The 13,443-nt window shown below is 41.4% G+C and overlaps 1 protein-coding gene across 3 annotated transcripts in view; it reads left to right on the top strand.

Moving 5' to 3' along the window:
• Positions 1 to 10,681, top strand: part of ccdc92 (coiled-coil domain containing 92) — a 36,173-nt gene extending 25,492 nt beyond the window's left edge. The window contains exons 1-4 of one of the 3 annotated variants that reach the window (XM_049579141.1): positions 143 to 211; positions 3,611 to 3,782; positions 4,412 to 4,453; positions 8,771 to 10,681. In XM_049579141.1, coding sequence (XP_049435098.1) covers positions 3,647 to 3,782; positions 4,412 to 4,453; positions 8,771 to 9,579 — 987 coding nt within the window. In that variant the 5' untranslated portion in view covers positions 143 to 211; positions 3,611 to 3,646 and the 3' untranslated portion in view covers positions 9,580 to 10,681. Of the gene's footprint in view, positions 1 to 142; positions 212 to 386; positions 567 to 3,610; positions 3,783 to 4,411; positions 4,454 to 8,770 lie in introns of those variants that run through there. The other 2 variants (XM_049579140.1, XM_049579142.1) reach the window with 2 other exon arrangements.
• The last annotated feature ends 2,762 nt before the right edge of the window (positions 10,682 to 13,443 follow it).

Genomic DNA, 13,443 nt, shown 5'->3' with positions numbered 1-13,443 from the left:
CACCTAAATACAGTGTAGTAAGTGCTGAGAAATTATCAGATAGATATCTGACTTATTACTGTAATGCTTTATCCTAGTTCTGTCACTAGAGGGCGTGAATACATCACTGTTGAACAGGTGACATATTCTGTTGCTATGGTGATGACGCTGGTGACTAACAACGTTAGCACGTCCCTGACAACCGCTACTTCAACATATCAGGTCAAAAAAGGTTAGTAAGACAAGTGTTGCAGTTTATGTTGTACTTTTCTTAAATCCAGGTGGTATTTCTAATTGCTACTGTTAAATGTCAGCATTATAAATAACCGCTGTTCAGTGTCTTTAGGCCAGATTTAATTTCCCCTGGTTTCCCATGATGCATCGCTTTATTTTGTCTAGTAGCTCAGGGAGATGATAGGAAACTGACACAGCCACCCTCCCCTCTCACCCGACCGAGGCGAGTCCCTGACAGCATCACCGACATGTCCCGCAAGCCAGTACGCTGTTAGCCGGTGAGGCTGGTCTATTCAACGACAATTCACAACCTTTAACAAGATACTCGACGGCCGCGTATTTTTAGCCATAAGGTAAGCTCTCCATAAGATGATGTGCTGCTGTAGCCTCGTTAGCCGTTGAGCTAGGCTAGCATAATTAAAGCCTCATACGTGCTTCCTCTGTAACGTTATGGAGAGACTGTTTCATTCAAATACATTTTTAAAAATTCCTGTATTTTATATCACTTTGCTCATGGCGAACGTATAGCTTATTTTGCGTATTTTAACGGCCATTTTCGGTCGGCATTTATCTAAGCAGGTTGACTTAATTGACATTTCAACCCTTATAAAGGCTTTGCCTGTTACGTCTGTTGTTTTATCATCAGAAACATGAATTCGTTGAATGAAAGGGTGGCACCTGCTACTACGTATGTACCCAATGTTGCTAACCACCGGACTTTTAATGAAAATAACGCCAGTTTGGTGGATACAGTGTAAGCCGAATTTACCAGCACACCTCCACAGTGCCAAACAACATTGTTTATATTCTAGGACTGGCGCATTTCCTTTTGTGTAAAGCAGAGTATTAGTTGTGTGAGGGATTGTAAAGGGGGTTTGGCGTGACGTTGTCCCCATTCAATAGAGAATAGCACGTAGTGGTGCTAGCTTGTTTTCGTGTCTTGAAACTGGACAGCTCCTCCCTGGACAGCTGCAGTACACAACGTTAGCTGCAAGGGCAGCCTTTGTGATGACCGTAGGAGATGCAGTGATGGCATCCTACAGTAAATCAGGTCATAAACCAGGAAAGTGAGATGTTGGCATGCCAGCCCCTGGATTACGGCCATTAACGTTTTGTTTGATAATGATAAAGAAGGTCATGTCCTGAATGATTCCGATGTCTGGTGACAATAAGATTTGTGGAGTTAATGATCCTCTGGCAGCAACTGCCAGGACCAGCAGCGGTTTGATGTGAAATGTGGGTTTGGGGTGCTGTCCGCAATGCAGGTGCTGAAATTGAAAGTGCCGTGGAAAGTATCCCGGCCGGGTACCACGTAGCTTATGTTCTGTAGGCACTGCTCTTAATGGTTAAACTAGCTTACCTTCAGTTGATTATTTGTATGACATTTTTTATGTGGTAGGTGTTTAGATGTTAAACTTTCCTTAAACATGAACATGTGCTAGGTAGGAACAGGTTGATTATTATTGAAGCAGTTTGCCACAGTATAGTAGCAACAAAATTAAAGAAGACATGCAGGAATAGCAGTAGTCCACATTGTCAAAACCAAGGATGAAGTATGCACATCTGTGTGCAAATAAACAGCTTCATAACAGGAAGACCAGTAGCTGCTGAGCTCCTGTTTAGGCTAAGGCTGGTAGCTACTAGCTAATGTTTCATGCTGCTGCAGTTCATTGATTATTTATGTTCTCTGTATGAGGAAATACTGGTTTGTGTACTAGGAAGAGAATGGAAAGTTGACAGGCACATCATACTGGTCTGACAATAATCTTTAAAAACATAGAGTAACAGATGGATATGCATTCACACCCCACTCTGTCTCTGGACAAAGAAGACAAACTTTGTCTCTTTCCAATTCACTGAAGTTCTGTACTCCTTTGTACCACTGTCACCTCCTCGTTATGGCATGAGCCATGTTTGAGGTGAGGTCATGCCTTTGCTAATGGAAAGCCGTCCAAGCTATTCTAGGAAAGAGCTGGGATGAGAGATATGCTTGCTGCGCAGGGTTTATCGGAAGGACTCCACATTACTCATCAATAATAGATTATCTCTTCAGCCTTTATGATACACAAGTGGCTCTATTTGTGATTACCAGTCTGTGTTTTCACATGCATTCATTTTGCTCTGTAAGCCATGAAATAAACACAGAAGACTGTTGAAACTGGGAAGTGTGTCCAGCAAGGTGTCATGGGATATATAATTCATGTAAGCGGGCTGATGATGTAAGAGCGAGAAGCTCTGGGATGTTTTATTGAAGCACACTTATGTATGCAGGGAGAGGCTTTCTCTGCACTCAGGAGGGGTATTGCATGGATCAATGTGCTCTCAACTCTCAGCCCAGTACAGTCTGGCAGAGGGTGGAGATGTTGGGATTGAGTGATGGTTTCTCTCTCTCTCTCTCTCTCTCTCTGGCTTGGCTCTGGAAACAAGGACATCCAGTGAAGGAAGGGAGGTGGAAGGTGGGCTAAAGCAGGAAAATAAGAGGCTTGTATCAGACTGGCGGCGCTGGTGCCACACCCAGTGTCATTAAGATGTTTCTCACTGTGTTCAGCTTTGATTTCATTTTTATTTTTTGTTAATCATCATGGTATTCACTCAGAAGAGAAAACTTTCTAGCAGAAAGAGATGTCAATCATGTCATCTGTATTTATTTACACAAGTTAAGAGCTTGTATACTTTTCTAATTTACTACTTTTATTCCAAAAGAATTGAACTTTATTTTGTTACCCGTCTTTTTTGGCTAAGGAAGGTATTTGCATTATATGTCCTAATAAGATTACTGTATATACAGTGTAGATAAAATGAGCATATATTAGATTAGTGCTACCTTTCAGATGTCTGACTTTTTCAAGGCTCACACTGCTCACTCTCAGGTTCCCGATCAATAGTTTCATATCAGTGATTGGTCGATAATTACAGCAAGCAAAATTGGAGTGTGCCTATTTATGGTTGCTCAGCCTTTCTCTGCTACAGTCTCACTGTAGCATTGACCCAGCCTTATTAATGATGATGATAGCCCACACACCTGATCTGCAAATTAGTGAAAGAGCATCCTAACTTTTTCCTCAGTAGGTTTGCTGCTCTTTTTTTGGTCAACAAACAAGGTTATAATTTTCACACTTGCCTAGTCAGTTAAAGTGCCAAATGGCCTCAATTGCGAATGGGTTTGATGGTATTACCCATTAGTGATTAGTTCAATCTGTCATCTAAAGCAGATTGTCTTGGCCAGTTGGCAGACAGAGCAAAGCTGGAGCACATCCCAAAACCCAGATGTTTATAGACAAACGGGTGAGAATGAACGGCATGTTTACTAGATGCATTTGCTTTTGTTTGTTCTCTTCTTATTCTCTTTCCTTTTCTCTCTTTGTCTCTCCTTCTTTTCTGTCACCTGTGTCTGCAGGTTGCAAGGCCAGTGTGTGTCTGAACATAATCAGCCATGGCGTCAGCAAATGTCACACTGGAAAATCAGCTGCACAGCGCACAGAAAAACCTGCTCTTCCTCCAGCAGGACCATGCCAACACGCTGAAGGGGCTTCACGCAGAGATCCGCAGATTACAACAGCAATGCACAGGTGAGCATGGCCACAAGTAGCCACCTCTCTTCTCCTCATGCTGCGGGATAAAACCAGCACATTAAAGGATGCCTTAGAGAAGAGATGGGACACTTGAAAACAGCAGAGCAAACTATAAATCACAATAATGATCTCAGTATCCTTGAATTTATAGTTGGGACAGATATATAACCTGAAAGGATATTTGAGACCAAAAGTCAACAAGATACTGTGGTGCCACTATTAAACCTTTTAGAAAGAATATGATGACTTATGGAAAATGCACTCAAGCATTAGTGAGTACACCCTGCACTGTAGTGCTGCGAAACCTGCATTGAGCATACCGCCAGTAATAGATATACTCCTCACAAAGGGAGGATATAAAGATGATCACCCAGGAAAACAGGACACTGTATGCTATACCCCTCATTTCCCATATTCTTGGCTAACTTGTAAACAAAGCTGATGTGGAACTCTCACTAATCCTGTTAAATGAATACTCCGCCATGTGGAAACCACTGTCAGGTCTTCCCCGAACACACAGTGCTGCTAGTTAGTCTGTGTGTGGGGTGTGCCTTTTGATAGCTGTCCTTTTGCAACCTCATGTGACGCAGACATGTAAGTAAGTTAACCCTCTTCTTTTTTCACAGATCTGACATACGAGCTCACTGTGAGAAGCTCTGATCCTTCAGGTAAGCCTCTATCGTACTGTATAGTACACACGCATATCAGCACAGAGAGTCAGTGTCTAGTGTCCTTATTTACCATCACTGTTTGCTGTTGTCAACTTAGCTTGACATAGAAGTTTCTCAAGTACCTGTAACAAGTCGTTTCCACCTGGTTTGATACTGATATTATTTCTAGTTATATGTCAGCATACAGTTTTAGTGTTAAACAAATGATTCAAATTGTGAAAGTGCGCAGCAGCAGACATAACTCAACAACAGTCAAGACTATAAATCTGTGTGTTCTGCTGGAAAAGAGGTCAGTGGACAGGCCTGAGAACAGGGGGCTCTGCCTGTTTCCTGGTAACAAAAGTCCTACCCAGGAAGCATTGCAATGTTGGACTCCCTGCTGCTCATGAGCGCTCCCACATTTATTGCCAACTGCCCCTCCCCCCGTGTTACCATGGCCAAGACATGGAGTCACAACACTGGTCTGATTCAGGCCCAGCTCCACTGTCTCCACACTGGCTTGAAGTACAGCAGAGTACAGTTGGGGAGGCCCCAGGCAGGCTGCACGCAGTTTAATTTATTTACATGCTACTGATGACCCCATGGATATGTGTAACTGAACAGGAAGCATGTTGCGTCTCACCGGGATCTCTATGGGTTCCGGGTTTTTTAACATGGCTGGCCCAGATCTGAGCAATATCGTTAGGGCCTCCAGTTAGAGGCACTATCATGTTAGCGTGGGACATCTCAGAGATTGGAGTGCAGGAAATGAGATTATCTGTCACAGCACTAATGCACAGCCTGCAACCTTCTTAGTGCAGCAGGGCTCAGCTGCTCCGACTGGGGTGAAAATTTACCAGCCCCCCTTCAGAAATAAAGGGAAAGCATCTTTATAACCATCCCTGTATTTGAGAGGAGACTGAATGTAGGAAATGTATGTAAACTGGGCTATATACACACATTTATACACATAATATGCAATTATATTTTATTCCATGGTTTTTGCACATATACAAACATGGCTGTATGGGCTGTAACTGGGTGGGGCAGGGTGGCGGCACATTGATCAAGGTCGGAGGAAAGCAGTACCCTCTCTGTCTGCCAGAGCTGAAACGTGAGACTGGAGCTTTTTGCCCACTGCAGATGAGTCTCCATAGGATCATACTGTCAGCTGGCAGACTGTCCATAGTCAGTGTCTGCGCTTAATGTACTAATGATCGGCCCAGTCTGGGGATATGATTGTCTCTGGTCTCTGGGTTTTTCTTGTGTGCACTTCTATATCCAGTGTAAAGTCTTAAAATGTCCTAAATTCAATGTTATTATTATTTGGCCTTAAAGTCATTATGTAGTCTGAAATTTAAATTTCATTCATTATGCGTAACCGCTCAAGGGTCCCAGCCAGCATTGGGCGAGAGGCAGGGTACATCCTGGACAGTACACCAGACTATCACAGGGCTAAGACATAAAGACAGGCAACTATTCACACTCACATTCACACCTAGGGGCAATTTAGAGTCACCAGTAAATCTAACCTGCATGTCTTTGGACTGGGAGACATCCAGAAAGCCCCAGAGAGAACCCACACTGACACAGGGAGTACATGCAGACTCTATACAGAAGGGCCCCTGCCGGCTTGAACCCAGAACTCTCTTGTTGTGAGACAACAGTGCTAACCACTGTACCACTGTGGTGTGTGTGTAAAAGTCCACATTTCTTAGGATACAAATCTGTAAATCTGCCACTGAAGCTAAAGCTGTCTTTTCAGTTTATACCTACAGACTGCATACCATAACGGACATAGCTACCATAATGTCACCCACTGGTTTGTGGACTGGCATTTTGAAGCCTTGAGTTGGGCATTAGCCCTGTTTCCACCGAGCAGTACGGTACGGTACAGCACAGTTCAGTTAGTTAGGTACGCTTTTTTCCATTTCCACTGCAAAAAGTTGTGGATGGTACCAATGAAACCGTTCTGTACCGTCCCTATATTTGGTCCCCCCTCTGTTGTATACCTAGCACACAGATCTGGTACTAAAAGGTGGAGCTGTGAACACTGCAGTCCGTTGATTGGTCAATAGCAGACAGTCACTCTGCTCAGGGCCGAGTTGTGGCTGGTTTTGAGGCTTATGTAACCTCTATTTATACCGTGGAGAGTTTTATAAACTGTAGCTATAATGTTTAAGGATGTTTTGCTGCCTTTTGCAGCAGCTGGAGTCTGTGGAAAAAAATAACTTCATTCACAGGGCCGACTGCCGGCAACTTCTAAGGTGGAACGTTAACTTGTAATGTTACTCAATGCACGAGTTGACGATGTGAATCTTACCTTACCTTACCTTACATATTCCATACGACAACTGAGACTATTACTTGAGTTTCTGTATGACATACACTTTTAGTAATGAGTGGATCTTCAAGTGTTTTTTATATATATTAATTTCGACTGGATTATGTGAACTGCATATATCCTAATCCTCACTTGGAGAGAATAAAGTGCCACAGAGCATCGTTCCTGTGTGCTCCAGCAACACTAAACCCCCAAGCTTGCCTGAAAAGGACTAAATGCACAAACCTACTAATCTTAAATACCCCATGGAGAGAGACTCTCACTGCAGCCTGTTCTATTTTGTTCTGAAAATGTCAGAGTGTAACTCCGTTCTGTGGACGATAAACAAAGTGCAGACTCCCCACTGTGTCACCAGAAGTGACCATGTTTGGACGAGAGGGTAGAGTTACGGAGGAGCAAAGGGTGGATCTGATTCACAGATTGCAGTGATGCCTCTCAGACAGTTTAGCTCTCAATAAATATGCATAATTTGGGGCTTTCATAAAATGAGCCTTGGAGGTTACAGCTTGTTTATACCAGACGGCAACTTCTGGGGCTGATAAATGGAACAAACATGGAAGTGCCAAAAACTGCAGTTCTTTGAATGACCACTTGAGGCTGGCTCTAGAAGCCAGTTAGTCCCTGTAGATCCCCATGTTAAAATGCCCAACTTTACAGCAGAAATGAACATGTTTACAGCGTAGTACAAAATGGTTTTGGTCTCATAGCCAATTTCCCCTGTCAAGACAACTGTACAGGGGGTGAATTTTCATATAACACTCCCATTTACATTTAATTATGGCTTAAAGTTAAGCATAATTAAGGGTGGGCCACTTTGAATGATAGGCTTTCTGCAGATAGTGTTTGGGGCTTCTCAGTTAGATCCACCCCTCGCTCCTTCACAGTGCCAGCCTCTCGCCCAAATATGGTCTCTTCTGACTCCAAAAAACTGAGATGGCAACAGCTAAAATGCCAAATTTTAGGCCTCAACACGGCAGTCTACAAACCAATGGGTGACTTCACGATAGCTATGCCCATTATTTTTACAGTGTATGGTTCATACTTGCTACATAAAACCTACCTTTGCTCGGGATCACATATATACTTATGTTTATACTTAACTGCAATGCTTGAATAAAAAAGAGATGATTTGTCCAGAAATCTGTCAGAAATTTAGTAAAAAATGATCTGAAAAGGTCTTTAAAAGCATTACATGTAAGAGTCTGACACCTGCAGAAACCCTGTATATGTGTTGTTACACCCACAAACATAATAACAGCCCACAAATGTAATAAACCACAAACGTAATACAAATCTGCAGCTTTGAATGTAATCATCCCGCAAATGTAATAAATTTCCCATTAAATCCGTATTAACAAGAGGCAGAAGAAAATAAAATAAATCCAATTAAACAACATATTTGCTGCCACAGATTAATTCTGTGAACTGACGAGGAATGACCAGTGTGTGTGTGTGTGTGTGTGTGTGTGTGTGTGTGTGTGTGTGTGTGTGTTTCTATAAGTTATTTCTAACTTACTCAGAACGCTGCTCTGTCACTTTCTGACCCGCCCCACCCGACCTGCGGGTTGCTTGTCAACACACGCATCACTATTGGCAGGTGTATAAGTAAACAAACAACAACAACCACAAAGATCATTATTCAGTCTCATATTACATTTGTGGGAAGTTACTACAGTTTAGATTTTCACCTTCCCACATATGTGATAATTTCCTGCAAATGTAATAGTTATTACGTTTGCGGAAAATTGTGTGTTATGTTTGTAGTAGGCAACTGCTATTACGTTTGTGGGAAATTTATTACATTTGAGGGATTATTACATTCAAAGCTGCAGATTTGTATTACATTTGTGGTTTATTACGTTTGTGGGCTGTTATTACGTTTGCGGGTGTAACATGTGTACTTATGTTTGCTGTTTATTACATGTATGCATATGTGCACACATGTCAGAGCTGCTGTTTAACAGTTTTTTGTTGTGTGTGTGTGTGTGTAGATAGCAGTGAGATCCGTTGCAAGGAGCTGCAACGCAGGTGTGAGGAGCTGGAGGCACAGCTGAAGAAGAAGGAGGAGGAGAACACAGAACTGCTCAGGGACCTTGAGCAGAAGAACGCCATGATCTCAGTCCTGGAAAACACCATCAAGGAGAGGGAGAAGAAGTACCTGGAGGAGCTGAAGATGAAAAGCCACAAGCTGGCTGTTTTGTCCGGGGAGCTGGAGCAGAGAGCGAGCACTATTGCTTACCTTACCTCACAGCTTCATGCCACCAAGAAGAAGCTGTTAGCTGGTAGTTCGTCTGAGGCCAGCCCTAACGTCAGTCCAGTCACGTCATACAAGCCCACGCCTCCGCCAGCAAAGGACAGGCAGCCTGAAACCCCACGGCGTCGCATGAAGAAGAGTCTCTCCCAGCCTCTTCACCCAGAACTGACAGAGGTGTATCGGCTCGGCCCGGACGGTAGGCGGCTGGTTCTGCGGGAGACAGTAGACGCCATGCCCGACCCCACACCCTTCCTGCAGGCTGGGAGAGACTCTCCCGAACCGCAGGTAGTGCGAGAACGACCCGCTGTTATCCCTCCTATTGCCTCTGAGCGCCCCCCAGTCGTTCCACTGGGTGCTACGGCCAGCCCTCGTCACAGCCCCGCTCGGGACCGTCAATACAGGGCTCATGTGGGCGTGGCACACCGCATCCCACATGGCACCCCTCCCCTGGCCCCACCGCAAGCAGAGCTGGAGACACTGGCAGTGGACCAGGTCAACGAGGAGAAGGTCGTGCGGAAGCGCTCTGGAACCGACAGGACAGTTTAACACTGCAATGCTAACATGCACATAAACACATCTACTGTATACACACTGCAAGAGCAGGATGGAGCCTGACCCACTGTGTAGCCTGCTTTTGACGCAACACTGCAATATTTAAAAAGTACAAAATTATAATTTTGTTCATGGTATTCCATAAAGACTTTTTCTTGATATACATTTAAAAAAGGACTACTATAAAGCATGCCAAATGTTTCTTATTTACACCCAGTGAGATCTTGTATTATACACATCTTGACTTTTTGCTTAGACTTTCTCTTCATCCTGTCTTATGTGGTGCATACAACAAACTCTCAGCCAAATATCTGCATCAGTGCCTGCTCGACCGGATCAACCATACACAAGCTGTGTAGTGTAGTCATGGCTCATAGTTATCTTTACATATCTCTGTCTGCTCCATCTTCTCAACAACAGTCTGGATATACAGTATCAACAAACTATATAACACGATGTCCGCAGCTGCATAGGATAGAACTGAAATTATTAAACTAATACTCCCCGAATGTCTTTCATCTTCTTGTGATGTCAGTATGATAACGTTACTGTAAGTACGAGCTGCATAATGTGCAATTGAGATTTACTGGTGAGAGGTGAAAGAGCTGTAATTTCATCTTTCTTTCGTTGGCTTGCAAAAACAGCAGCGGCGTACGTGTGTAAAGCAGCATGAAACGATGGGCGTTTATTTGTGTGTGTGTGTGTGCGTGCGTGAGAGGGAAAGAGAGAGGGATTGGTGTGTGTGTTTCAGAGAGAGACAGTGAAGGCCATTGAGAGAATTAAGTTTTGGCTTAAACAGTACTGATTGATGTTATTTGTGATACAAGGGCATTTTTGAAAACACTGCTGTAATAGGGTTTTGTGATATTATTACCTGTACTTTATAAAGGCTGTACATTTGTAATGAATTCTTTTTTTTTTTTATTTATTGTTTAATAGAGAACACAAAAGCACCTCAGATATTGACAGTAGTTACAGCACCACCAACACGACGGTAATTATAATCACTTAATAACCTGCTTTTCACATTAATATCACTTGTCCTTGAAGTATACGTATGAAACAATACAATAAAGCAATGCTTTTTTGGTTTGGTTACTTGGTATTTGTTCGTACAGATGGGTGACAAATTTTTCGTAATAAGATAATGGGCCATTACGAACTTTCAGAGCAACTTCAGTGCTCCTCGGCAAAGATTTTGCAGAATCTGAGTCTGTGGAAGTCCACTGGAGAGGTGAAGAGCATTCTGCTAAAAGATTTTCTCCCTTATTTTTTGTTTTGATGATGGTTGTGGAGAGCGCTGTCTAACATCTATCTGTTAAAAATCTCCCATAGGTGTTTCCCAAGTTTAAAAGAAAAGTATACTGACATACACCTAATTTAAGTATACTTAGTACATTTACATAAGCACATGATTAATACACTAGAAGTGTGCAATTTTCAATGTACAAACAATGTACTTAAAATACCAATGATATAGTATATGACGTGATAGACATACTGGAATACAAATAGAGTACTTGACTGTAGTATTTTGACACACCATTAAGATGCACTTAAATATACTTAAGAACATCTTTGTTGGTATTACTATAGGTATATTTTAATCCAGCTTGCAAAATAAATGTTAATACAATTATTACACCAAATATATTCAGAATTAAATTTAAAGTTGTGTTGAGAATACATTTTAATTTATTTGAATTTGTAATGAGTTTCAAGTGCACTTAAAATGTAATTTAAAAACAAAAGTTGATTTAAAGTATATTTCTAAAAAAGTACAACATTAATTAAAGAAACTTGCATAAAAGTAGGTTATATTTAAGTGCACCTTGGAAGTGTCTTGAAATAGTACAACCAATTATGCTTGACTTTATATTAATATATCTTTCATAGCACTTGACATAGCATTGGCATACTAAGTATATTGTTAGTACATCAAAAATAACACTTTTAGAACACTGCTAATAATTACCTTTAAATAGATAAGGCCAAGTTAAGTGTACTTTTTGTTTTTTTTACCTGGGAAGAAGTACATTGTTAGCATATCAAAAATAAATTGAATTGAGATTTGGCGATTGTAAAGGTCAGAGCATATAATTTACATCATGTTCAGACTCCATGTTCAGGACCATTCAGTGTCCCCTCATGCCCTCTAAGAGTGTATGTAGTTACTGATATCAGGGTGTACGAATCACTGAGCTGGTCCACTGGATGAAGTGAAATGTCTTGTTTAAGTCCACTTCAGAGCTGACAATACAGCAGAGGGAACCATTATGTGAGAGGGATTATCTACAGCGACCATTCAGTATCATATTAATAACATTACGTTGTCTCCCAGCAACAACAACTTAATGCAGCTCTGAGTGTGAGTCTGCTGATACTGGAACACAAATGTCAGTGAAAGAAGCAGTGAGCCTTTTTCTACAAATGTATATGTAGTTCAACATGTGGCCACTGGGTGTCACTCTTTCATCACAGGGAAAGCTGAGTGATGGAAGTAAATGGAAAATAGGGCACACCACCACCAGTACCTACCAGCAATTTAGTGATACATTATTACATCTGTGGATGTTTTTCTGAACTTAAAATAAACTAGGAGCTACTGAAAGGCCCAGTGTTTAAATAGTTTGGAAATGTTTTGGTCTCCTTCATGAACTCTGGAAAATTAAGAGTCACATCTGTCACACAAAGGCCTCTCATGTTGGCCTAACAAAGCAGGATTTACAACTTAATTATAAAAACTGCTGGACTCAAAAACTAAAACACATTCTTTATGCAAACATATTATAATGATTGCTAAAGAAGTACCAAACACAGTTAAGGAAAGGTACAATTGACACCAACACATTGGAGATCTTGAAGGATCTTGATACAGTATTATGTATATTGGTGTGTATTTTGCAAGCATCAATAAATCAGAATTTCTTACCTTCATTATTCCAAAGAATGTTTCCACTACAATATTCAGATATCGAATATAATCGTGCCTCTATGTTTTATCCTTATGTTCTGACACTGCTACACGTACACATCTTACAGGTTTTTATTTAACTCCCAATAACACCAGGATTCATTTTTATTGTTTTACTGTGTACATTTGGTCAAACTGACAGTCTTAAATGAAAGATATTATGCACAAACACAGGCACAGTTCAATAGCAGAACAGTGTCTTTTACACCCTGTTGGCTTTATGATATGTGGAATCAGATTTTGTAGTGTAAATACTTTAAAATACAAGTATAAAGAGGCTGTGCTTGAACCTCTGATTGCCAGCAGTCAATTATCTGGTAGAGTCAAAAATATTAGTAGGAATAACAGTGACCCCTGGTGGTCAAAGCTTTGTACATACTTTAGTGAAATGCTCTTCTTTAGCTATTTAGAATAGGTTTCTTTTATCAGATATATTTAAATATGAGTTTATACTGTTTACTTTTGTTCATCCATATTACCAAACATTAACTTTATAAACCATGGATAGTGACTTGTTATTAAAGGTGTGTGTGTGTGTGTGTTAAAGCCTCTAAGATGACCTGAATCCATACACTGCAAAAATTCCTCTCTAGGTTTAATGTGCAAATTTAATTGTATTACTATATCAGGACACTCATGTCATGGTTTCATGTTTGCCATTGTATTCAAAAGCATAACTGCCTACAGTCTGTGCCTCTGGTACATCGATGTGAGTCTCCTTGGCAGGTTCAAAATTACATAAGACTACAAGTCTCCCTGACTTTGCCCCAAACCACACGAGGTGTGGTGTCACCCCTGGAATAAACAAAGAGTAACACTGCCTTCATTTCAGGGCTGCTTCGAACACAGTGACTGACACTGACATTTATATACCACTACAGACA

Source organism: Epinephelus fuscoguttatus, linkage group LG6, assembly GCF_011397635.1.
Source record: "Epinephelus fuscoguttatus linkage group LG6, E.fuscoguttatus.final_Chr_v1".
NCBI lineage: Eukaryota > Metazoa > Chordata > Actinopteri > Perciformes > Serranidae > Epinephelus > Epinephelus fuscoguttatus.
The sequence above is the reverse complement of the archived record's forward strand: the minus strand, read 5'-3'. Positions and strand labels throughout refer to the sequence as shown.